Here is a 24292-nt window from a genome sequence, read left to right on the forward strand (position 1 = left end):
AGTCAATGTGAAACAATGTCTAATAGACATCCATAGGTCTTGTTAAGAACTTTTACAAGTTATTGAAGTGTCCTTGTTTCTAGGAGGGCTAATAGGGGCTCATAGGGCTACAAGGACAAACAGAGCAAGAAAGGGTTTTGGGTGTGTGAAACCTAACAAGATGGTGTAGAATGACTTGAAATGTGTCAAGAACCTCAAGAGGAAGGCCTAAACTTGGTTTTGCCCTACTAATCACATTTGGTGGATTTTTGGCTTGATAAGTCAAAAGGTGCATAGTTGGGGTTTTGGAGTTAGTGGAGTGAAATTTGAATTGATAGGAGAGTTTCTTGGTGGAAGGGGATTAGAAGAGAATCCTCTAGGTTAGGGTTAGAGAAAAGACCCTAAGAAGGCTAGGAAATAAACTTGGTAGAGAAAAAAGGCTCAAAGAAGAAGAAGCTCCCCATCAAAGTGGTATCAAAGCTATAAGATTGAGGCTTGTGGTGGTATGTTGTATCCTACTAAATCAAGTGGGTCTACAAAGATGGTGATGAATGCAAAATTGGCTAAAGAGGTCATGTAATAACTCTGTACAATCTTGATTTGGTCATTAGCATTCATTTTATCGAGTTTTCAAAATTACTTAGTTTCATTGTTCCTTCTGATTGGATTTGACAAGGTCACACAAAAATGGCTAGAACTTGAGTTCCCACGATTGAAACCCTATGGCCTTCAGGAATCAAGTAACAGCCTGTGTATATTATGTAAATATGTATTTTGGAGGTTGGGGAAGACTGTTTGCTATTTTTGCAAGCAAGCCCTAGGCAAGCTAGTAGAAGCTTGGCAAGGCACAGATATGCTTGCAGGAGAGAAATGAAAGGAGAAATGGATTGGTGTATGCCAATCAAGGTTGGGTAATGATAGAGGAGAGTATCTAGTGTCCTTGAACCAAAGGGGGAAGTCTGGAGTGAAGTTTTATTTGTCTTATTAGTGAAGTTTTTGTCATTGCCCTAGAAACCCTCAAAAATAGGGTTTTCTAGAATAACACTGTACGGACACTTTGAAGACCTAAGACCTAGAAAATCCTTAAGTCCAGGTCAATGTGAAACAATGTCTAATAGACATCCATAGGTCTTGTTAAGAGCTTTTACAAGTTATTGAAGAGTCCTTGTTTCTAGGAGGGCTAATAGGGGCTCATAGGGCTACAAGGACAAACAGAGCAAGAATGGGTTTTGGGTGTGTGAAACCTAACAAAATGGTGCAGAATGACTCGAAATGTGTCAAGAACCTCAAGAGGAAGGCCTAAGCTTGGTTTTTCCCTACTGGTCACATTTGGTGGAGTTTTGGCTTGATAAGTCAAAAGGTGCATAGTTGGGGTTTTGGAGTATCCATGTCTCAGATAGGTTTGTCACCTATCTTCTGTGACAATCAAGGGGTGCTCAAACTTGCCAAATATCCAATCTTCCATGAGCAAACCAAACATATTGACATTCATTATCACTTCATCAGATTATTGGTTGAAGATGGATACGTGGATTTGCAATTTGTTCGTACAATGGACCAATTATTCTCACCAAGTCCTTACTTCCAGAGAAGTTTGACAAATTCAAGGGCCACCTTGGTGCCATTGATAAGTTGACCATTAAGAGAGAGTATCAGAATAGTATCTCCTTAGTTATATTATTTCTATATTGAAAGGTCACTTATCACAGATATTTTGTATAACAGATTCTTTCTATTTTTTGCATGTTTCTTTTTTAGAAACATCTCGTGTAATTTCTATAAGAACATTTTGTTCTTTGTTAATATTCATCCAATATTTTACCAAATTACTTTTGTAATACTGCCAGCCTAAGGGGCAAATGATAGTTGACACAACTAAAAAATATCTTTCATATTTATATAAGAATTTATACCAAATGTAAAAAGAGTTGTGAGTAAGTCCAAAAGGACTTCATAAGCAAATCTTAAGATCACAAGTCTACTTCAGGGTACTGCTTCTCTCTTGGTTTAAGTCAAATTTGCTAAATTAGTGACTCCTTTATGCATTTATGTGAATTATTAACATTAATTGTAACTGGTGTAATGAAAAACATTCCATCTGCTCCAATATGCTTTAAAATAAATTTAAAATGCTCTTCATATATCTTTATTCTAGGATTGTTCTAGATCTGCTCTAATATACTTCAAAGATATGCTTATTATCTTTTTGAGAATATACAAACGTAAATCTTTTTGTACAAAATGTGAAATCAAAAGTCATTGGAAGTTTCTCTGAAAATTTCTCTAGAGTTTTCCCTTTGCATAAGTCTCTCTCCATTGGTCATCATTGACGCCTTGATTATTTTCTAATACTAGGCACCCTTCTACTTCCATTAACATTATTCCAATTGTACTTCTAAAACAATGATTTGGACTTGAATAATACATTCCCATCGAACTTGACTAGCATGAGTTGATCTTTATTTTCTTTCTCTTGATAATGCATTTTACTTGTGTTACTGTAAGAAGCCAAAATAGCAACTTCGGTTTTTTTGCATGCATGCTCAAAAGAGCTCATGTAGTAAGGTACATTGATCAAAGATTAACATTCATGTAAAAGAAGGCATCACCGCTAAATTTTCATCTTCACATTTTGACAATTTTTGCATTGGAGTAAAAAACTATTTTACCTCTTCTTCGCCTTTTTTATTTCCTTCATCACAACACATTCCATTGAGTTTCATTTCCTCTTTAGTATGGGATATTTCATTTATGTAATTGCTTGATTCTTATGAATGATATAACATAAGGCATTCTCCTTGCACAACTTTAACTACCTTGGGAATGAATTACTCCTTGGATGTATGTATCTCCACTAAGGATGAGAAGAACAAGGTCACCGTTTGAGCAAGCTCCCACGTCTCTTCATTGCTACAGCTTCCAATCCACAACCCTTTTGAGAAGCTTATGGTGTGCCCGAGTGGTATGCTACCATGTAAGAGGATTTTAGTTCCTTAAAGAGGAACCATACATGGGATTTACTCCCTCCTCCTAAGGGAAGAAAACTTATTTGGTGTAAGTGGGATCTATCAAACAAAAATTGTTGCAAATAGGTTGATTGATAAGCATAAGGCCTGCTTGGTTGCTAAAGGAGTTTTCTAGGTTCCTAGATTGACTACTATGAGACTTTTTCCCTAATTACTAAGATGAATTCCATCTGACCTATTCTTGCTACTGCTGCAACCCATTGTTCGGAAGTTTATCACATGGATGTGAAGAGTGCATTTCTTCACAATGAGCTTCAAAAGGAGATATAAATGGAGCAGCCACAAGTGACTTGTTTGTGAAAGTCTCTCTATGGACTTAAAAAAACCCCTCGAGCCTAACATGCCAAGATGGACACCTTCCTTCTATTAATTGGGTTCACTCAATGTCATTCTAATGCGAATGTCTACAATTTGCAACAAGATGATACTCTCACTTCCCTTGTTCTCTATGTTGATAACTTGTTGATCGCGGAGAGTCACTCATCCCACATCATAACTGTCAAAATTACACTTCATGATGGGTTCTTGATGTCTGACTTAGGCCTTCTCCACTACGTCTTAGGGATTGAGATCACTGAGTTATCTTCTTGTATCACTATTGGACAAACTAAGTATGCTCTCGATATACTCTCTAGTTTTTACATGGCTGACTATAAGTCTGACACCTGACCTAACACCATTTTTGTCAAGAGTCAAACTTGAAGCTTCTTGTTCTTCACCCTTGGTCGATGCTACTTTGTATTGTCAATTAGTTGGTAGCCTGATATATTTGATTCACACGAGGCCTGATATTTCATATGTTGTGGGCATAGTCTCTAGGTTCATATGGGACCCACATGAGCTGCTTTGGAAAGCAACTAAGAGGATTCTTCGTTAGATCTAGGGTACTCAAAGTTATGGGATTCATTATGCAACATGTGTGAATATTGACTTGGTGAGATATAACGATTTAGATTGGGCATATGATTCTCAAGATCACAAGTCTACTTCAGGGTATTGCTTCTCTCTTGGTTCAAGTCCAGTTTCTTGGTCAAGCAAGAAGCAATCTGCTATTGCTTTTTCATCCACTAAGGTCAACTTTGAGGAGCAGTTAATGCTGCTACTGAGGCCATTTGGCTTCAAAACATCCTCACTAAGTTTGGAATTCCTTTTTGAAAGCTAGCAGACATATTTTTGTGACAAGCAAAGTGCCATTTAGATTTCTCACAATTTGTTCCATCGCCAGCAGACCAAGGCCATTGAAATTCAAATGCACTACATTCGGGAGTTGATTCATAAGCAAGTTCTTGACCTTTAGTACTGTCAGCATTAGATCAGATTGCAAACATCTTTCACCAAACCCTTCACTGCGAGCATGTTCATTAACTTGTGTGCTTTACTTGGGGTGCAAAAGGTGTTTCCTTCTACTGGAGCTGTTTAGTTCTTATTTTCTCTCTTTTACAAAGGAGTTTTCTCCCACTAGGTTTTATCCTTTTCTCCAGTTATGAAAGGTTGCATTATTGTTGGACATGGGTACCTAACACGACTTTGTTAGCAAGACCCATATGCTATGCACTACATCAATTTACACTTAAGGGGAGGTGTTAGAGTAAATGGTTCTTTTCCATCTCACTCTTGACTTAAATTTTACTTAGGTGAACTCATCTATTAGGAGGATATTATTAATTTGGATATTATTTTAGGAGGATATTGTTGAGTCCTACTTTGATTCTAACTCCTCCTATGATATAATTGAGTCCTACTTAACTCCTCCTATGATATGATTGTGTCCAATTTGGACTCTAACTCTTCTAGAGGATGATGTTCAGTTCTATCAGAACTCTATTTCCTCCAGGTTGAGACACTTGTCTCAACCTTCCCATCAAGCTCTTCTCTATATTAATAGGCTAGCTTTGCTTGTATTTGATATATTGGAAATATTGAGATATTGCATCTATTGGAAAATCCTTTTGATGCTATTATGTTTTTGAGCATTCACATCAAGCTTCTCTAAGTAATGTTATTCTGTCCATTTTATTTCTAATTGATATATCTAATGATTTCATTAGATTCTAGCTGAGATTTGTTTTCTCGGATTCTAACAAATACCGGAAGGACTACCAAACTAAAGCTGTTTCCTCTTCCGTCATAGAAAGCATGAACCAGCAGTAACTACAAATGTCATTACATGATCTTTCGAAGCCACAACGTCGTTAGTCACCATCATCAATGATGCAATCCAACGCATATATAAAAGATTCCATAATACAACAGTCACAATAAATCCCAAAAGCCAGATGCTGCAGAAAAACTCTTCATTGTAAAGACCACACAACAACAGTTACCAAAAATCATTTTCTCTTCAAATGATCAACAGTTATGCACTTGAAAGGCTTTTTGCTTACTGACGCTAAAAACTTTTCAAGTCTTCAAAAACATATGGCCTTTCATATGCCGCTGATGTGGTGACAAAGATGGCAGTGACTCTCTCAATGATAGCAACAAAGACTCTTCATAGTCTTTGAAGGCTGACATCAATACACTTCACAGTCTAAGTCACATCAATGTGTAAAGATGTTGCATATACAATCTGCATATTGATGAAACCATTGCAGGCAAGAGAGAAAAAATGTCTCCCTGCAGCTACAAACACTGAGGTAAATAAGAGACTATGTCAAAACCATTTAAGAAGGGATTCCAGGGAATACCATATCTACAAGGCAGAATTAAGCAAACCTTAGCACAGATCAAGAAACATTTATGAGCAGAAATTTGTGAATACTATGAATGGATTATTTCAGATTTCATGAGCACTTATGATCAGATAAATTTCAGATACCTTAAGGACAAATATTTGCAGACCTATGAGCAGAGGTTATTTAAGGTCATCGGCAGCAGATCAAAGAAGAAGCATTCCAATAAAGGATGCAAAGAAACTTAAGATTGAACTTATATACATCTATCAGCAACTACATCTAGTAATACCCACAATGATTAATATTCAGATCAGGGTGGAAAGCAGCAGTCTGATACTCTTTACAGATAAGTTCTTCTCAGCATTCTATAATCTTACAACTGTTTAGTGGTATATAGTGAGCTTATGCATTTTTGACAATACTTATCTCCTGTGTACGTGCATTCATATAATGACATGTAAAGTACATATGCCTGACAATGAAACTGTTTGAAATTCATCTTGTATGAGGGATTGCTGGGAAAAGGGGTGTAAAAGATAGTTATCTAAGTAGGCCACCCTAGGGATGACCATGTCAGAACCCCGATGGTTCTATCCCCATTTCACTGTCTCCAATAGATATTGTTTTTTTGCAATTTAATAGTTTTCTTGTCTTTTTCCATACTTAATCCTTTTTTGAGTTTTTTGACAATATTGAAATAACAATGATTGGAACTCAACTAATTCACAACCACGCATAGGAAAACTTTTATTTACTAATCACCGAATTGAAATGTTTACAATGATGAGCTACATGCATTAAGAAATTATTAATTGCTAAATGCAAAAACCTGAATTGATCGCAGATATTAATGATCTTCGAATAATGTGACACTGTTAATCTGAAACTTGTATTCCCTGCCGTCAAAGCTGAAACACCAATGTAGAAACATTGAACTGTCAAAAACGTGCCCCACTGAACTCTAACGTTACCTCTTCTTGGCCTATCGTGGCCCATTTGAACCCTGTGGCTGCCTTTTAGCTTCACACGCTGGTTTCAGTATGGGCTGCAATCTGCATTAATGAAACCCTTAGACTTCTGCAGACAATGCTAGTAAAACATGTAGCATCTAGAGACCAAATTCTGCAATCAATTAAGTCAATTTTGGCTTCTGAATGAGACCAACACCTGTGCACAATCTCACTGGGTTTTTCACCAACTCAAAGTGCTGAAAGCCTGCAGAACTCTCAATTGCCAAGCCAAGTCTGAAACCCTTGGAGCTTTCCAGAGACTTCACCAAATAACAAGCAAAATGCAATCTTAACAATACAGTTTCATTTCTTCTACTTTCCTTTATATTTCCTCATAAAAGTTTGAATCAAATAGCTTCTTTATCAAGACATATTAATGAATTAATATTTGTTTTTGTTGTCACCTTATTTTACATAGCCATTTCCTAGGTCCTGGGCGCCATAATTTAAATGAGCATTTAATAACACTTAATGATGTCTTGGCCACACTTTTTAAATTAGACTTTACATTAGCTCTTTTATTATTATTATTAATAAAGTATACTTTATTAATAAATAATGCCTTAATCTGGGCAAGAGCCTACAACACAACGGTAAATTGTGAGCCTCTTAATTGGGAGATCTTGGGTTTGAATCTACTCAAGCTTAACTACTAATTGGAATAATTAATCACAACAGATAATAATAATTAACCTTGGCTTTGGCCTCTTACCGATCAAAAAATGATAATTAATGCCTTAATCTTGAGCCAATAGATTTATTCCAATTGATCAATTAACAAACTCTGCTAACAACCAAGGCCAGGTGCGATGCCCAAAATAGCAACATGGCATAACTGACTTGCTATAAATAGTAAGCCTTTGAATGAAGGCTCTGCCAACGTTACCATAACTCCACACTGCTACCAGTCTGTTCAAGTGCCCTGATCTGACTTAGCTTACGAGGGTCACTGATAGGCTAATTCTCATTGCAACCCAAGGCGAGCTAAAATAGGGGCATTATAGACCATGTTACTTGCCCCTAGGGCCAAGAGCACTCTGATAGCAATCTGCTCTTGGGCTTAGATAGAACAATCAAGAAACCGTGATATCCCCTCTTGAAATGGAATTTAATAGTAAATAAAGACAATAAAATCAATGATGAAATAAATTATAATATAATTTATTATTAATTAATTAAATTATTCTAATATAATTATTATTACGGAAATACTAATTAACTCATTAATTATTGTCTTTAAAAGTAAGAACAAGTTTATGTTGAAATATTGACTGTATTAATGATACAAAGTTCAAACTCTATCAAGAAGATACCATCATTAATGATCTCATCAAAGTAACTTATAACAATGAAATATGGAACATATATATATGCCGTATACAGTGCTTATAAATTTGATAGAAATCATATGTATTAAGAAAGAAACTCTGATGGCCTATACTCCAGCCGGCAATCAATATATGTCAATGAGGATATCAAAGACTGCAGATTTATTAAACAAATAAATCTGACAGAAATCACTCCAATGTGGCAGGGCATGTGACATAGCTTCATAAATATAAAGGCTTTACTGATTAGTGATTTATTAAGCGAAAGTAAAGGAAGGAATAATCATTGAGTCGGGTCTTTAGCACAATAGGCTCAAACAGTAGCTACTACACACGATAATAATGTATTTTGTTTCTTTGGAGGGACTGAACCCAATGCGTCAAACTACTCCCTGAAACACACTAGGATCATTCCCTAATGTCTTATGTATTTAACTGCTATACGAAATAAGTTGAAATACTAGTGACGGGCATAATAAGTCGTTAAATGAGAGCAAATGCACCATCAACCTATTACAATAATAGATAAGACGTCTATTATTAGTTAATGGTTATCTATTGTAAATATTTAGTTAACTTTAGTTAGCTTTCGTTTTTTTAGTTTTATTTGTTAGAATAGAATATTTCTATTCTTTCCGCTTTATTCTTTTGTATAAATTGACCTCTCGGTCTCTGTTAATAATAAGCAAGTATTTACCAATTACCTTGTAATATGGTATCAAAGCTATTACTTAAATTTTTTCGAAAAAAATTATAATTTCTTCGTGAAATTATTTGTTTAAATTTTTTCAAAATTATTTCCGTTGAATTTCTCTAAAACCCGCTTAGGGTTTTCGGCCTAGAGAAATTCCCGAACTCGGGTCTGCAACTCACGTGGTATTACTAGTCTTTTTTTTGAGACGAACTTCTCTGCAAAACACGGCCTGAACTAAACTCCATTTTTTTCAGGGTTTGGCATCCATTTTTTCAGAGTTTGGCGTCCGGTCTGCTCAGTTCAAGAAGACTGCACGATTTTTCCTGCAAATCACAATTTTGGCTGCCGGATTTGTGACTGGTCTTGGCCCGCGTTTTTAACCCACATTTTTGGCGCTGATTGAAGCTTGACCGGAGTTCGATTTATCATACCTCCTCATTCTCTCCGCTGTCAAAGCCCTAACGCCTGAATCCTGATCAAAATTGGCCATTTTTTGCTGTTTTTGACCTCTTTGGCCGCCGACTAATATTTTGCTCGAAACCCTAATTTTTGGGGTCGAAAAAATATTTTGTTTGCAGATTCTTGGTGGGTTTTTCGAGAGCTCAATTGGGTTGTCGTCCGCTTTTTTTGGGTGCCTCGATTTTTGTGCCTCAATTTTCGAGCCAGCGGATCCAGAAAACGATAGCAGATTCCTTCTGAGTTTTTCGAGCTCTCTTCTGGGTCATTCTCTAATTCTTCTGGGTCTTCCGTATTTTTGCCTCGAAGAACGTGCCTTCACAATTTTTCATTGAAAAACATGCCATGGCATCTCTAACAAATATTCTGCTCGAGCATAATTCGAAATTCAATGGTCGCAATTATGGAACCTGGAAGCAGCGCATCATCGCAATCTTCGAATATCGAAACACCGATCAACTTGTTCTCGGTGTTGGGCAGCGTCCGACTTCTCCGGGTACTGATCAAGATACATGGGATCTGAATAATCGAGAGGCAGTAATGCTTCTCAAACTATCCGTAGTTGATGACCAGCTTTCTCAGATTCCATCCGGCAAGACAACTGCCGAAATCTGGACACATCTAAAAGGTCTTCATGAGACTTCCGACAAGAGTAGAGCCTTCTTTCTGAAAAACACTCTGTTTTCTATTGTCATGGATGAGCGCACCTTGCTCCAGGCACACCTGAATTGGATTCAAGAAATCCGTGATCAGTTACTTGCCATCGGTCACAAGATGGAGGAAGAGGATATTGTGGTAATCACTCTTCGGAGTTTACCAAAATCCTATGAGCATTTTATCGAGATTCTCAACATCACATCTACTGGTGTTGATCTAAAGTTCACTGATCTCTGCACCCTGCTGCTTCAGCAAGATCGGTGGAAACAACAGTTCGGTAGCAGCTCCAGTTCCACCTCCACTGAGCAAGCCTTTGCTGCGAAATCCTTTCAGAAGGATAAGGGCAAGTTTCAGCAACCATCCCAGCAGAAGTCTTCTGCTCCAGCATCCGATGGTACCAAAAAGGAAGAACATTCAATGCAACTACTGTCACAAGTTTGGTCATATGAAGGTTGAATGTCGGAAACGCTTAGCTGCCCAGTCTAAGCAAACAGGTTCGCAACCCAAAGCGAACAATGCAGAGCAACTAAGCAGGCGGAATCTGCCTTTTACGCCTTCATGGCTAAAAGAGCCGCAAATCATGTGAAGTCATCTGCCTGGCACATTGATTCAGGTGCCTCTCGCCATTTCACTCACCGCAGAGACTGGTTTACTGACTACCAGCCTTATTCAAATTCTGTTATTTTTGGTGGTGGAGAAGAGTACACGGTTGTTGGTAAAGGCAACATTCAAATTCAGTCTGTTGGGAGGAATCTCATATTCCTTGATGTGTACTACATTCCAGGGATGGAACTAAATCTACTCTCAGTCAGTCAGTTGTTGCGACATTCTCCACACTTGGCAGTCACCTTCAGTTCACATCAGTGCACCATCACTGATCGGGCGACTAAGTCTACTGTTGCAGTTGGTCTTGAGGATCATGGTTTTTTCAGACTTACTGATTCTAGTGATTCTCAGGACTTAGTTATGGCTGCTCGGCGATCTTCCATCAGCACACTTTGGCATCAGCGATATGGGCACTTAAATGTGCATTATCTCTCACAACTTGCTCCGGATGAGCTTGTTCTTGGTTTGCCAGAGATTCAAACTCAACACCTTGGAGTTTGTGACGCATGTCAGGCTGGGAAGCAACATCGCACACCTTTCCCCAGTGGCGATTCTTGGCGAGCTTCTCAAGTACTTCAGCTTGTTCATGCTGATATCTGCGGCCCTATGGCCACTCCTTCTGCTCTTGGGTACAGGTATTTTCTGTTGTTTGTAGATGATTTCAGTAGAAAAATGTGAGTGTATTTCCTTAAAAAGAAATCCGATGCATTTACTGTATATCAAAAGTTTAAACCCTTAGTTGAAAAAGAGTCTGGGAAATCTATTATTACTCTTAGATCAGACAATGGTGGGGAATTTTGTTCTAATGTTTTCTCCAGCTTCTTGGATACACATGGCATCCAATGCCAGTTCACCACACCCCACACGCCACAACAGAACAGTGTAGTTGAACGTCAGAACAGGACAATCACCGAGATGGCTCGTTCCATGCTCGAACACAGACATGTTCCGAAGCAGTTTTGGGCAGACGCAGTTAACACTGCAGTTTATCTGTTGAACCGGTCACCCACAGTGGCAGTCAAAGGTAAAACTCCGGAAGAGGCCTGGTCAGGTCGCAAGCCCAAAATCAGTCACTTGAAGGTTTTTGGCTCTCTTGTTTTTGTTTGGATCCCTGATGCTTCACGCACCAAGTTGGATGCCAAGAGTCAGAAACTGATGCTTGCTGGATATAGCAGTCTTCACAAAGCCTACCGCCTTATTGATGTTGAGACATCTCGTCTCATATACAGCCGCGATGTAGTCTTTGATGAGCAACGAGGACCATTCATGCCTGTTTCTCCTGTTCCTGATCTAGCAGACCAGCCTATGCAGGCTCATGATTTGGGAGTTCGGCTTCCATTAGGTCCGCCTGATGGGAGGGCTCCAATAGCTCCTGCAGCTCCAGTCATGCCAGTGATACCTGTACAGACACCTCCGGCTTCTCCTGCAGGATCACCTCGTTTTGAAGATGCTTCACCTAAGTTTGATCCAGATTCTTCTGATGAGGATCCTGCTGATCAAGCATCTCCTAGTAATACTGTTGGTCATTCTCCTCTCCGGCCTAAGTGGCGGGCTAAGACACTTGCTGATCTTCATGATGATGAGCTCATTGATGGGAGAACTGCTCGGAAAAAGAGCAAAACTACAGATTCTGTTAACTTTGCTCTTATGGCCAACATTCACAGTGTGTTTGAACCTCAAACATATTCCGAGGCTAAAGGAATTCCAAAGTGGGAACAGGCCATGACATCTGAACACCAAAGCCTGCTGAAGAACAACACTTGGGTCCTTTCTGATCTTCCCCCAGGGAAGAAACCCATTGGCTGCAAATGGGTCTACAAAATCAAATACAAATCAGATGGTACTTTGGATAAGTACAAAGCTCGTTTAGTGGCAAAGGGCTTTTCTCAGCGTCAGGGCATTGATTATGAGAAGACCTTTGCTCCTACTGCAAAGATGAGCACCATCAGATTAGTCCTAGCCATGGCAGCACAGTTTGGCTGGAAGGTCCATCAGATGGACGTAAAGAGTGCTTTCCTGAATAGTGATCTCCATGAAGAGGTCTACATGACGCAGCCTCCTGGTTTCAAGGTTGCTGGTAAAGACCATCAGGTTCTCAGATTGGTAAAAGCTCTATATGGTTTGAAGCAGGCCCCTCGGGCATGGTACATCAAGATTGATACATACCTCAGTGAGCAAGGCTTCAAGAGGAGTTCTTCAGACTCAAATCTGTACATCAAGACTACTGACAGTGACATCATCCTTCTGGTTATCTATGTGGATGATCTGATCATCACTGGCAGTTCGGCATCTTTGATTCGGGGAATCAAACAACACTTATGCCAGTCTTTTGATATGACTGACCTTGGGCTCATGCATTATTGCTTAGGTGTTGAAGTTTGGCAACAGTCTTCTGGTATATTCATCTCTCAGTCCAAATATGCCAGGGCCCTGTTAGACAAATTCCGAATGCAGGATTGCAAACCTGCATCTACACCTATGGAGAAAGGTCTCAGCCAAGTCTGATTCTCCTTCCATTGATGATACTACGTATAGGCAACTAGTAGGCAGCCTCATCTACCTATCTGCTACTAAGCCTGATATCAGCTTCGCAGTCAGCTATATTTCACGCTTTATGACAGCTCCTAAGGCTGATCATTGGATGGCAGCAAAGCGTGTGCTTCGTTATGTGAAGGGCACTTCTGATTATGGACTTCTGTATTCTCGGAGTTCTAATCCTCAACTCAGTGCGTTCACAGATTCAGATTGGGCAGGCTCTGTTGATGATAAAAAGTCAACATCTGGATATGTGTTCAGTTTGGGATCCGGTGCAGTCACATGGACCAGCAAGAAGCAGCAAGCAGTTTCTCTCTCTTCTACAGAGGCTGAATACAGAGGGACTTTTAAGGCAGGATGTGAAGCTGTCTGGCTTCGTCGGATGCTTGGGGATATGCAGATGTCACCAGCAAGACCGACTACTCTGTTTGTTGATAACGAAGGCGTTATCAAGTTAGCACGGAATCCAGTCTTCCATGAACGAACCAAGCATGTGGATGTTCATTGTCATTACATACGACAGCTGGTTGAAGACGGGACTATAGATTTGCAATATGTTCCTACCACCGATCAAACTGCAGACATTCTCACCAAGCCTCTTGGTCCTGATAAGTTTGTCAACTTCAGAGGACAGCTTGGTGTGTTAGATAGATTAACCATTAAGGGAGGGTATTACAATAATAGATAAGACATCCATTATTAGTTAATGGTTATCTATTGTAAATATTTAGTTAACTTTAGTTAGCTTTCGTTTTTTTAGTTTTATTTGTTAGAATAGAATATTTCTATTCTTTCCGCTTTAATCTTTTGTATAAATTGACCTCTCGGTCTCTGTTAATAATAAGCAAGTATTTACCAATTACCTTGTAATAATTGTTAAGAATCTTAAGATATTGAGCCTTACAGATTAAAGAATTAAATATATTACGCAGCCAACATAATAAAAAACTAAGTGGTCTGCTATGAAAGGACCACTTGAGAGAGTAATGTCCTCTCGTCCATGAAGAGGTGTGAAACTTTCTATTCCAAGGTATAAGATGAAGTTCAAATACATTTTATAAGTCAATGAAGGAAAATTATTATTTATATTGGGTATTCAAAAAGGAATACGAAGAAATACATATCAATTATGTGTATTCATGAGAATTCATTTTTATATTAAGTGGCTGGTATAATAGCATAGTGATATGTTATAGCCATAGTTCTGAGACTCTCTGCAAGTCGGGCAAGTATCCCGGGTCAGCGAGTGAGGTCAGCCCTGCTGGGTCCGGTACAGCAAGCCTGGTCAGCCCTGCTGGTTTCAATATATGATAGCCAAAGGTTGAATGCAAGGGTAAATCTTCATAAAATTTTCAAGGGTTTTGTCGCTTTGCCAAGTCACTGCCTAGTCATGGCCGAGTTCGAGTCAGTTCACAAGTCGAGTTACCCTTGCCGAGTCAAGTCCGGGTTCGAGTCTGGGAACTTTGGTTGTAACTTATCTATAAATCAATTGATGAATTGCAGAATATTATATCTGCATTCTTTTCGGATCAAAGATCCTTATTTATTCTAATATATATCTATTAGTAAGAATAATATGACAAGCAGATATATTATATTATACAGATGCATATATATTCCAGACCTATTACTATTTGAATCTGAGAAGGGAAGACCATTATGTTTCCAAGGAGAGGCCTTTCTAAATCTATGCAAATAGGTTATATTCCCAAAATAGAGTGTAGATTAGCGACCCCAAGCGCCTTACGGGCATCATCCCAAGAAAGACTTAAGGACTTGGATCTGTAAACTTTGAGGGGAGCCTATTGTGATTGGTATCTAAGCAACTTGGTTACATCCTAAGCTTCTTCTTCTTCTTGGACTAAAATGGTAACAAGGTAGTATGAACGATAATAAAGAATAAGATGAATGACTAATCCTATCAAGGGACATCACAACACAAAGCCCAGTTGAGAAATCTAGGATAAACTAAGTAAAGTCCCAACAGGGGCATAACAGAAACCCCCCTTTCACAATCTCCCCTCTGACTCTACAGATGGCTCTGTATTTAGGGAGATGGTGTGGATAGAAAAAGCAGATACACGCAACTCACTAAGTAGGTCACTCTGGTGGATGTCCGTGTTGACTGCCTACCAAGGCCAAGAGGACTCTAGTACCCATCTGATCTTGAGCATAGTGTGAATATTGCTTCAGGCAGATCTATGATGTTTCTTCCTCCAAACCTAATATGTTTGTAAAATATTATAGATATTATGTAAATGTTGTGTTCTTGTCTAACCTTAATAATTGGAAGTATGTATGTATGTATGTATGTATGTGATTGCAAGATTCAAACCAAGGACCACATTGTTTAAGGAATATTTTACTTGGCAACAATGTAGCCCTAACTCTAATTTGTTGCAATTGTGATTCCAGGACAAATTTGAAAGGAGATGTTACAGTATAATCCTCCTGCTATCCTTAAAATTTGCTGCCTCTGAAACCTTGTTCCTCTCTTTAGAAACTAGGACAAACACCTGCTAAATAGTAAATTCCCAGTGGGGGTGAGTGTACAACAGACCAAACAATCAATGGGGGGTTTTCTTCCCCATTCTTTTTCTCCCAATGCCTGCATTTGAACGGGGTCAAAATAATTGTAATTATTTTTAAATAAATATAAAAGCCTTTAAGCCGCTTGCCGATAAAAAAAAGCAGACCAAACAATTAATACAATGTGAATAACCATCTAGTTTCTCTCTAATCAAGTATCATTATTTTAAACAATATTCCCGAGTTGAGGCCTACTTCTAGTATTTTCATTCTTCCAAAATTAGGCAAAAATCTAGCTATTTTCTTCATGCCTAAATGCAACTTTTCTCAAATCAAATAAGTTTTGCATTGAATCTTAGTAAACAACTAATCTAAAATAAAATAGATTACTATATTTATTTGCTGCTAAACAAAGAAGACAAACTCAGTTGAAGTCCCACATGTGATACCCTCTGGCACTAAATGCCATGGGGCATCCATCTTCAAATCTGATCTGATGATTATCTTCCTATAGCCTAGACCTATTAGTCTGGATTACAGGCTGAATAGTTTGTGTGCAAGTGCTGCCAAAGTCAATGAACGGTAGTGTTGTATTCTGTCTTCTTTGCAGATATTGCATGAATAAATTCGTAATATCTGGTCTCTTGTTTGCATCAAAGGAAAATTTGCCTGCTAAAAACTAATTATTACTAGGAAATATGCAGTATAATATATTTCGCATCCTTGGGATAATGGTGAATTAAGTTTCATATGACAAACCAAAACAAAAATCCCACATCAATGGCAACTGATAATAGTTTAGTTAATTTTGAAATTTGAGTATACCCTTACTTTTGCTTGAAAATTGTTCACAAACATAAGCTTAAAATGAATCAAACAGACCAAAAATACAGCAGTAAATTGTTCTCAAAATTTGTGTACCGTATTTGCAGGTGCCCTGTTTGAATCGCCTCCATGGGCACACACGAGAGGAGGATTCTGTAACCAGCCACATTTTTGTCTTTGTATCTGCATATGAAGGATAAAACAAAACTGTAAACATGATGGAAATATTTTGTCAGAACTCAAAGCCTAATAACTACGGTAATCATATGCTAGGTAAGAAATTAATTCATTTTGATATTTTATGTATGTGGGATTTCCAGCTACGTGTATTGTAGTAATCACCGCAAAATTATTTTCAAAGAGTGGTCATTTTTATACCCTTTTAACTCATGTAAATTGGGGAATCATCACTCCAAGCCAAGGAGATGCTGACAAGTACTTCTAGCTTAAGGATTTGATATTATGCGGGATGGGATTTCTAAGATAATCTTTTGAGCCACTCTCAGTGGTCATTATAACGACAGGACATTTTAGTTAATAGAAGCTCCTTGTATTGACAACTTTGGCCATTTATATGATGCAACAAACCAATCATAAGCATTGAGGAATGTAATTAGCCACCGTATGTAATGACTATTTGTAATGCATTCTAGCCTCAATTTTCTAAAGGAAGTAGAATGCTCTTATTTTCTTAATGATAGACCTTCAGGCTTTGTCAATCTCTAAACCATAATTTCTACTGAAATCCCTTTTCTGCCTAATTCATTGTCTTGTGCGTTTCCTCAAGTAGTATAATCTATGAGTATGAACTTTGCATCCTGAGTTTTAATGCTGTGCTCAGTTGAACAATAGTGTTCGGCAAATACAGAATTGCTCGCTTCTCTCATAGCATGTCTTTCTTGTACCATTTCTTCCCCAATATAAGACTTGCCACTTCAGCGTCCATTTGTTTTTGGCTGATCTTAGCATATTCCTTAAGATGTTCTTGGATGAAAATAGATTTCGATGTTTCGACACTAAGATTCAAAGATAAAATTATCGACTGACGTACACACCCAAGGATTCTGTGAAATTTTCATTAAAACTGAGTTAAAAATCAATGTGAAAAAGCATATCAGAAAAATAAGCATCATATTTTACGAAATTGCACATGAACTGACCAGTTAAAACATATATTTAATTTCGATCAAATAATGCTAGTTTTATGTTTCTAAGATCCGGTGGTGTTTTAGATTTCAAGAGTTTACAGATATAAATTTTAAAATATTAAGCTTAAAATTTCGGAATTTAATATTTACCTGAGCATGTCGCTTCAATCTAAGATGTAAAAATATGGGCGGCACAAACGCTAAGATGGCCAGGAAAGAAAGTAATAACAAAAATGAACGGAATGAGAAGCTAAAGGTTTTTCTAGAGATCTTTAAAAATGACAAGGCCGAGGGTTTAGCCATTAAACCCCTTCGTCTCCTCTCCATCTCGGCACCTCCTCCCTGTTCAATGTCAAGCTATGAATTATCTTCTGAATTCAAACACGCTGCCTTCTTTTTCAAATGAAACTTTTAATTGCTCGATGATACTTTAGGTAAATAGGTGAAGTAGAAATGCATTATTCAATTCAACTAGGTATGCCATCCGAGGCCAGTCCATTCGGGAATTGTGAATGGAGGTGTCAAGATGCTCCATCGAAGACTTGCTTTAAATTGTGTATGCAGGTGTCAAAATGTTCCATAGAAGACTCGTTTTAAATTGTGACTGGAGGTGTCAAAATGCTCCATAGAAGACTTGTTTTAAATTGTGTATGGAGGTGTGAAAAGGCTCCAACACTCGTTCTTTATTTAATAATTATTTTTATGTTTAATAATTATTAGTTCTTGCCTACGACAAAGAACTATTGGAATCGTTTGATACCACCAACAATTAATTTGAATCAATCACTTCTAAGATTTTTTAAGGACTATTGGATTTGGTAAAGTTTGGTAATTTTCAGTGAATTAAAATATTGTTGGTTAACAGTTTGTCCTTCTATTAGATTTTATAACCTGACTTTTTGATACCCAATGTTTTGGAGAGACAAAAAGGATGTTTACCAACAAATGGGTCAGTGTATGTATTCTATCATTGCCCTCTAAATTACTAGGTATAGCTCCCTTGTGATTTGCAATGATATGCAATGAATATGTTTTTATGAGATTAGAAGTTTTGACATTATAAGCTCTTAACTCGAGAGCAATAAAGGATATCCAAATTATTAGTAGACAAAAATAATTCAGGCAAAATATATTTGAATAACCTATCACAGCCAATGGAATGACTTTAGTAGATTATCTTGAGATTTATGACTCTTACTTCTATTCTAAATGCAAGTTAACCATCTAAATGTAGAAGAGGAATGGAAGAAGAAATGCATATAAAGACAAGTGGAATTGTTTTTAACTGTCAGCCTTGAATGAAATGGAATCCAATAAGTAACTAATAGATTCATACACATTTATCTTTTACTTCCCAATGAAACTATCTAACATGTTATGAAAGCAACAAGAGAGGGAACAAAACCATATATGAAGAAAGTAAAGAGAATCACCTTTACTGTAATTACCAAAATGAAATGGAATCCATATGATTATCACATAATCACATATGATTGTCTTTCAACTCTTAATGCAGAACTAATCTATGCATGGACAACAAAACATGACAAACAAATAGGGTAAATGGAATTACATAACCAATTCTGGTCCATCAAGTTTGTCGACCTTTATATTGTCAAATGAGATTTCATCTATTGTTTTCTGTCATCCCTCAGTTCAATAGAGCAACATTCACAAAATAAAAAAGAGAATAAAATATGAAATTATCTAATGATATGAACATGTGGCATCTTTTCTATCAATGATTCTAGATCCATGGTACTTTTGAAAACATAAGATGATCGTTTGTCTTCCTACAACTTTAAAAAATCCTATATAAATCTTCAATTCTTCATATTTCGTTGTTTGGTACCAAGTTTGTATAATTCATATTGTAACGGTCACTAGAGCTTTGAATTTCCATCGTTGATCTCAAATCAACAATCAAGATTAAATTATTATAACCTCCTTTATTTCTCTCTTTGCACTTTCCTCTATGGGTCCCTTTATGTACATGTGTCGAATTATCGTTATGTCGCTTCGGTTATCTTTCTTGCATCTTTTGAAAGTGACATAATGACAATCATAGATCTTTTAAGATCTGACAGTAGCAATAGAAGATCTTAAAATCTTTGTTTGTTTCACAGTGCAGGTCCACTTTCCAACTATGCACATCATGGCAGACAGGTGGCACTATTTCATTGTTGGAGAATCTGACATTAGACTGCTTTGCTTTGTGGTACTTTGTGGAATATAATGGGCCCATTAGGACACAGTGTCGTTATGATTAACAATCGAGAAACTTTCCATGGTGACATAACGACAACCCTTGATCTCAAGTTTGATCTACAGTGATGATTCTTCTAGTGATCTTACCCACAATTGGATCCCGCAGATATATGTCAACTCGTCACTATGTCACCATGATTATTCTTCACACAACTCTTCATAGTGATATAACGACAAACATGGATTTTTTTATGATTTGATGGATGAGGAGATTCATTATTGAATACTTATAATTCCATCTTTAAAACATCTTTTGTCAATTTGGTCTTCATTTGACGATCTAGATTTAGTCTCAGAGTCATTTGACTTGTCAACTTTGCAACGTAAATGTGTAGATTAAATATAAGTTGTCGATTTCATTGTAACAAGAGTCATACCACCTTTGACTGGGTTATTTCATCATTTCTGATGATTTATTTGCTTCTCTTGCATTTGATCTTGATCATTTGCAATATCTTCCATGAAAAACTATTACATAGCATGAATCCTTATCTTCAACATGATTAGGAACAAAAAAAGATGAATGAACAGAATATCCATACCTTCTTCTTATCAGGGAAATGCATAACAAACCCTCTAAAATCTAATCACCTAGCCATTGGACTAGCACATTGCTCGTATGATTTCCTGTATCATGTTAGCTCGAAGGAATGATGAGAAGAAAGGTCATCCTATGGGCAATCTAGACTCAAACTCAAGACATTAACACTTGACTTGACTAAAAACCCTAGAGCAAAAAGATATAAACTAAAACTTGGGCAACAACTGGCTCTGTCTAGGGATTTAAGCACGATAATGCTTGAAAGAACTCTAGCAATTTCTGGCTCCACACAAAAGGTGACAGCTTGGAAACAAAAAGAAAAGACTAAACTAGGAAAGCAACAACAAACTACCTAGGAAAGCAAGCAATAAGCTAAAGAAAACTACATGAAAGGAAAACCTACGTATCTAACTACTATGCAAGGGTTACCTGCTTTCAATTTTGCATTTGATACAACTTCAAATCATGCCCATTATAAGAACATGGTAGGGTTTCTCCAGTGGGATATGCTAACTTCAAAGAATTATTCTGATTCACTTGTATGATCTGAAATGGCACTTTCCACAAAGATTGAAATTTGGAATGCATGCCTCTTAGCTCATGTCTCTTATCCCATAGCAACACCAAATTGTCTTCCGTGAATTTTCTAGGCCTTGCTCTTCAATCAAATAACTTCTTTACCCTTCCTTAATGTTTAGTAATTTTATCAACCATCTCTTCTCTTTCTTCTTGCAATTTGGTAAGATATAAGATCCTCTTCTCTAATCCATCTTTGAAAACATATTCTTCAATCATTGTCTTTAATGTACATGTAACAAGCTCCAAAGGCAATGACAAATTAGCTTCCACTCCATAGACTAATTCAAAATGTGAGATACCAATGGTCCTTTTAGGTGTGGTTTTGTCAACCCGTAAAGCATCATGGATCTTCTTATGTCAACTTTTCTGATTATATGAGACCAATTTCTTCAAAATGTTAACTAGATTCTTATTACTAGATTCAACCTATCCATTTCCTTGAGGAAAATAATTAGAGGAATGACCAACTTGAATAACATTATCATAGAAAAACTTAATGATTTATGAGGAAGAAAAATAAGATGCATTATCCATTATCAATTTCACAGGAACTCCAAACCTGATCAATATATGCTCTTTGAGAAATTCACATACTACTTCTGATGAAGTCTTCTTCATTGGCTTTGCTTCAACCCATCTACTGAAATAGTCAATGGCAGTCCGTATATAAGAGTGTCCTTGACTAGAAGGAGGATTAATTGGGCCTATAAAATCTAAACCCCATTGATGAAAAGGAGCTTCAATTATCACTTGCCTAAGAGGTAGGGCATCAAGTTGAGGTTTACCAGTAAACATCTCACATTTATCACAATTATCCACCCACTTATATGTATCTTTAAACATGCCAGACCAATAATAGCATTGCCTCAAATTTTTAAATGCTCCACATGCCTCATTATGAAAAGATGTCAACAACTTTACCTGCTACTCCTTATCCACACATCTTTAAAATGTTCCATCAATTGCTCTCTTGTACAAGACATCATCATGAATCACATACTTCAAGGCTTTTGTTTTTAGATCCCTTCTTTTCTTAGTAGTCAATCCATCAGGGTATTCACCATATGTCAGAAAATAAGCAATGTTTGAAAACCAAGGATATTGAAGACTTACCATAAGAACTTTTGGAGTATCTTCTTCTTTGGATTGTTGATCTTATGCTAAGGCTTTACAGAGTGCATTACCTCTTACGAGTTTGGTTGGCTTAATTTCTATATCATATTCTTGGACTTTTCCTATCCAAACTCCTCTATTATTACAACCAACCTCTTGTTGTGTCAAAATACTTTTTACTACAGGATCCGGCACATATATCATTGAATGAGCATGTAGCACATAAAACCTAAAATTTTTAAGGGCTCTCACCACTGCATATGCATGTTTTTCCATCTTTGAGTATCTTAGTTCTTGATTCTTCAATGGTATACTCATGAAAGCAATTGGAGCTTGTATTCTTTCTTTACTCTCTTGCATCAATATAGCTGACGTAGTATGTTTTGAGGCATAACAATATATTATGAATTATTTAGTGTAGTCTGGATGGACAAGCACATGAGCTTTGGCAATAGCACCCTTGATATCTTAAAAGGGTATGTGTAGGATCATGGTGTGCCAAAAAATGGAGATGTGAAAAAAATAGAGTTTGAAAACGTCTAAAAGCATTTCAAAATTCGTTGACTTTTTTCCACCCATCCTGATACCAAAGCTAAAAAGTTAGGACCAAGCCATATCGGATACCCGATACCTATACTATGATTTAAAAAAAAAAAACTCGAGTGTTGTTTGTTTCACATTGCGTTTTTTGGGTTAAGCTCTGGTATCCAATCAGCGAACAGATACATGATATAAGTTAGTGTTTTTTTGTTTTTTTTTAATGTTTTCAATGAATTTTATTATAAATTTGTTAGTTTTAATTGAATTTGTTAAAAATTAGGTTTTTTAATAGAAATTGTTGAAATTTAGGTTATTTTTAATACAAATTATGTTTTTCAAATTAATAGGTATGGTTGACCGAAATGATGATAATGAGGCAAGAAATATTGTTCCTCGTAACCCCCCACCAAATGATCCAGTGCCCCCTCAAAATCGTCCACCAAATGATCCCCTACCCCCTCAAAACCTTCCTCAAATCAAAGATTTGATATTTGAAAATCTTGCCGAATTAAGGGCTTTGCGAACCACATATAATATTGTACCCGCATTGGCTCCTATTTTATCCACGTTAAACACCATAGTGGATAATATCGAAACACTTACTAATGAACAAAATGTCGCTCTTCATTGACATGATGAGATGTGTGATGTGTTTGATGATGGGTTGGACTATGATGAGGTTGTGGCCCTCAATATAAGTAAAGATGATTTGGTTTCCCTTTTTGCCAACCCAAAAACCGGTTTACAAGTCAACCGCAAAAAGCCCAAACTATCGATTATATGGTGCACAAATGACACTATACATGCAAACTTTTGGGATCGTTGGTGGATGGTTTTTGATATCCCTCCACATAGCAATTTAGAGGTGCCATTTTATTTCCTTAGAAAATTGTATGCAAAATTTGTGTTGGGCCTCAAGGGGAACTATTGGAGCATGAAGCTCAACATGGGTGTGGGAGGAGGAGCTCCTCAGGATAGACCCTCTTCCTAAGGGAAGAAAGCTAGCACTTTTGTCCCCCCCACTGATGTCTCCCCCTTCCTCAAGTGCAACATCCTGATATCATTGTAGAGGCTAGCTCTCAGACTATTAGAGTCATCCATAGATTGAGTAACCTATTGATATCCTAGGCTAGGTCAGTATTGCCTCCTCGTGTTGATGATGCTGGTGCGAGTTCATCCTCGGCGAGCTCATCACATGTTTGTGTGCCTCATACTTGCATAACATGTAAGAATATTTGTCTGGGTCCTATATGTGATCTTTTTGAGTATCAATTTTCATTTGATGAGGATACACCAGACATGCATATAGAGGCTATAGACCCTGATATGAGAGAGGAGGGGCATGCAGAGGCATGGACTCCTTCTATGTCGGTATGTGTATACATTTTTTTGTTACGACATATGCAATTTAAAGTTAATCTTTATAATAGAGTAATTTTAATTTTTAAGCCATACTGACTTATACATGTATGTGATCTTCATTCATGTTTAGTTGATGACTAAGGAGGAGCTCAAACAGGTTGATGATGTTATGCTCTTGGCTATTTCATTTGGCCTTGAGACATCTACAGTACATTATGTTATATTCTCATTGTTTTTTCTATTTGATATTGTAGCATATATGGTTTTTAATCTTTTTTTTTTTCTTGCAGGTATCACCTATCCCTGGGGGACAAAGTGCAAGGGATGAGGTAGGACCCATTGAGAAGGGAAAGGTAATTAGGTGATTTCTATTTGATTAAATATCGATGCATTCTTGTAAAATGTTTGTGGTAATGAAATT

General features: G+C 37.2%; 1 protein-coding gene across 2 annotated transcripts in view; it reads right to left on the reverse strand.

Moving 5' to 3' along the window:
• The window catches only part of LOC149570111 (glycerophosphodiester phosphodiesterase GDPD4-like), a 41799-nt gene extending 23765 nt beyond the window's left edge, over positions 1-18034 (reverse strand). Inside the window, exons 1-2 of one of the 2 annotated variants that reach the window (XM_089822768.1) lie at positions 17619-18034; positions 16417-16503 (exon numbers count right to left, since the gene is read on the reverse strand). In XM_089822768.1, coding sequence (XP_089678894.1) covers positions 16417-16503; positions 17619-17795 — 264 coding nt within the window. In that variant the 5' untranslated portion in view covers positions 17796-18034. The remainder of the gene's footprint in view (positions 1-16416; positions 16504-17618) is intronic. The other variant, XM_089822769.1, reaches the window with a different exon arrangement.
• Positions 18035-24292: the final 6258 nt, after the last annotated feature.

Source organism: Cupressus sempervirens, chromosome 3 (assembly GCF_028749045.1).
Source record: "Cupressus sempervirens isolate cs-2001-9-10 chromosome 3, ASM2874904v1, whole genome shotgun sequence".
Taxonomy (NCBI): Eukaryota; Viridiplantae; Streptophyta; class Pinopsida; order Cupressales; family Cupressaceae; genus Cupressus; species Cupressus sempervirens.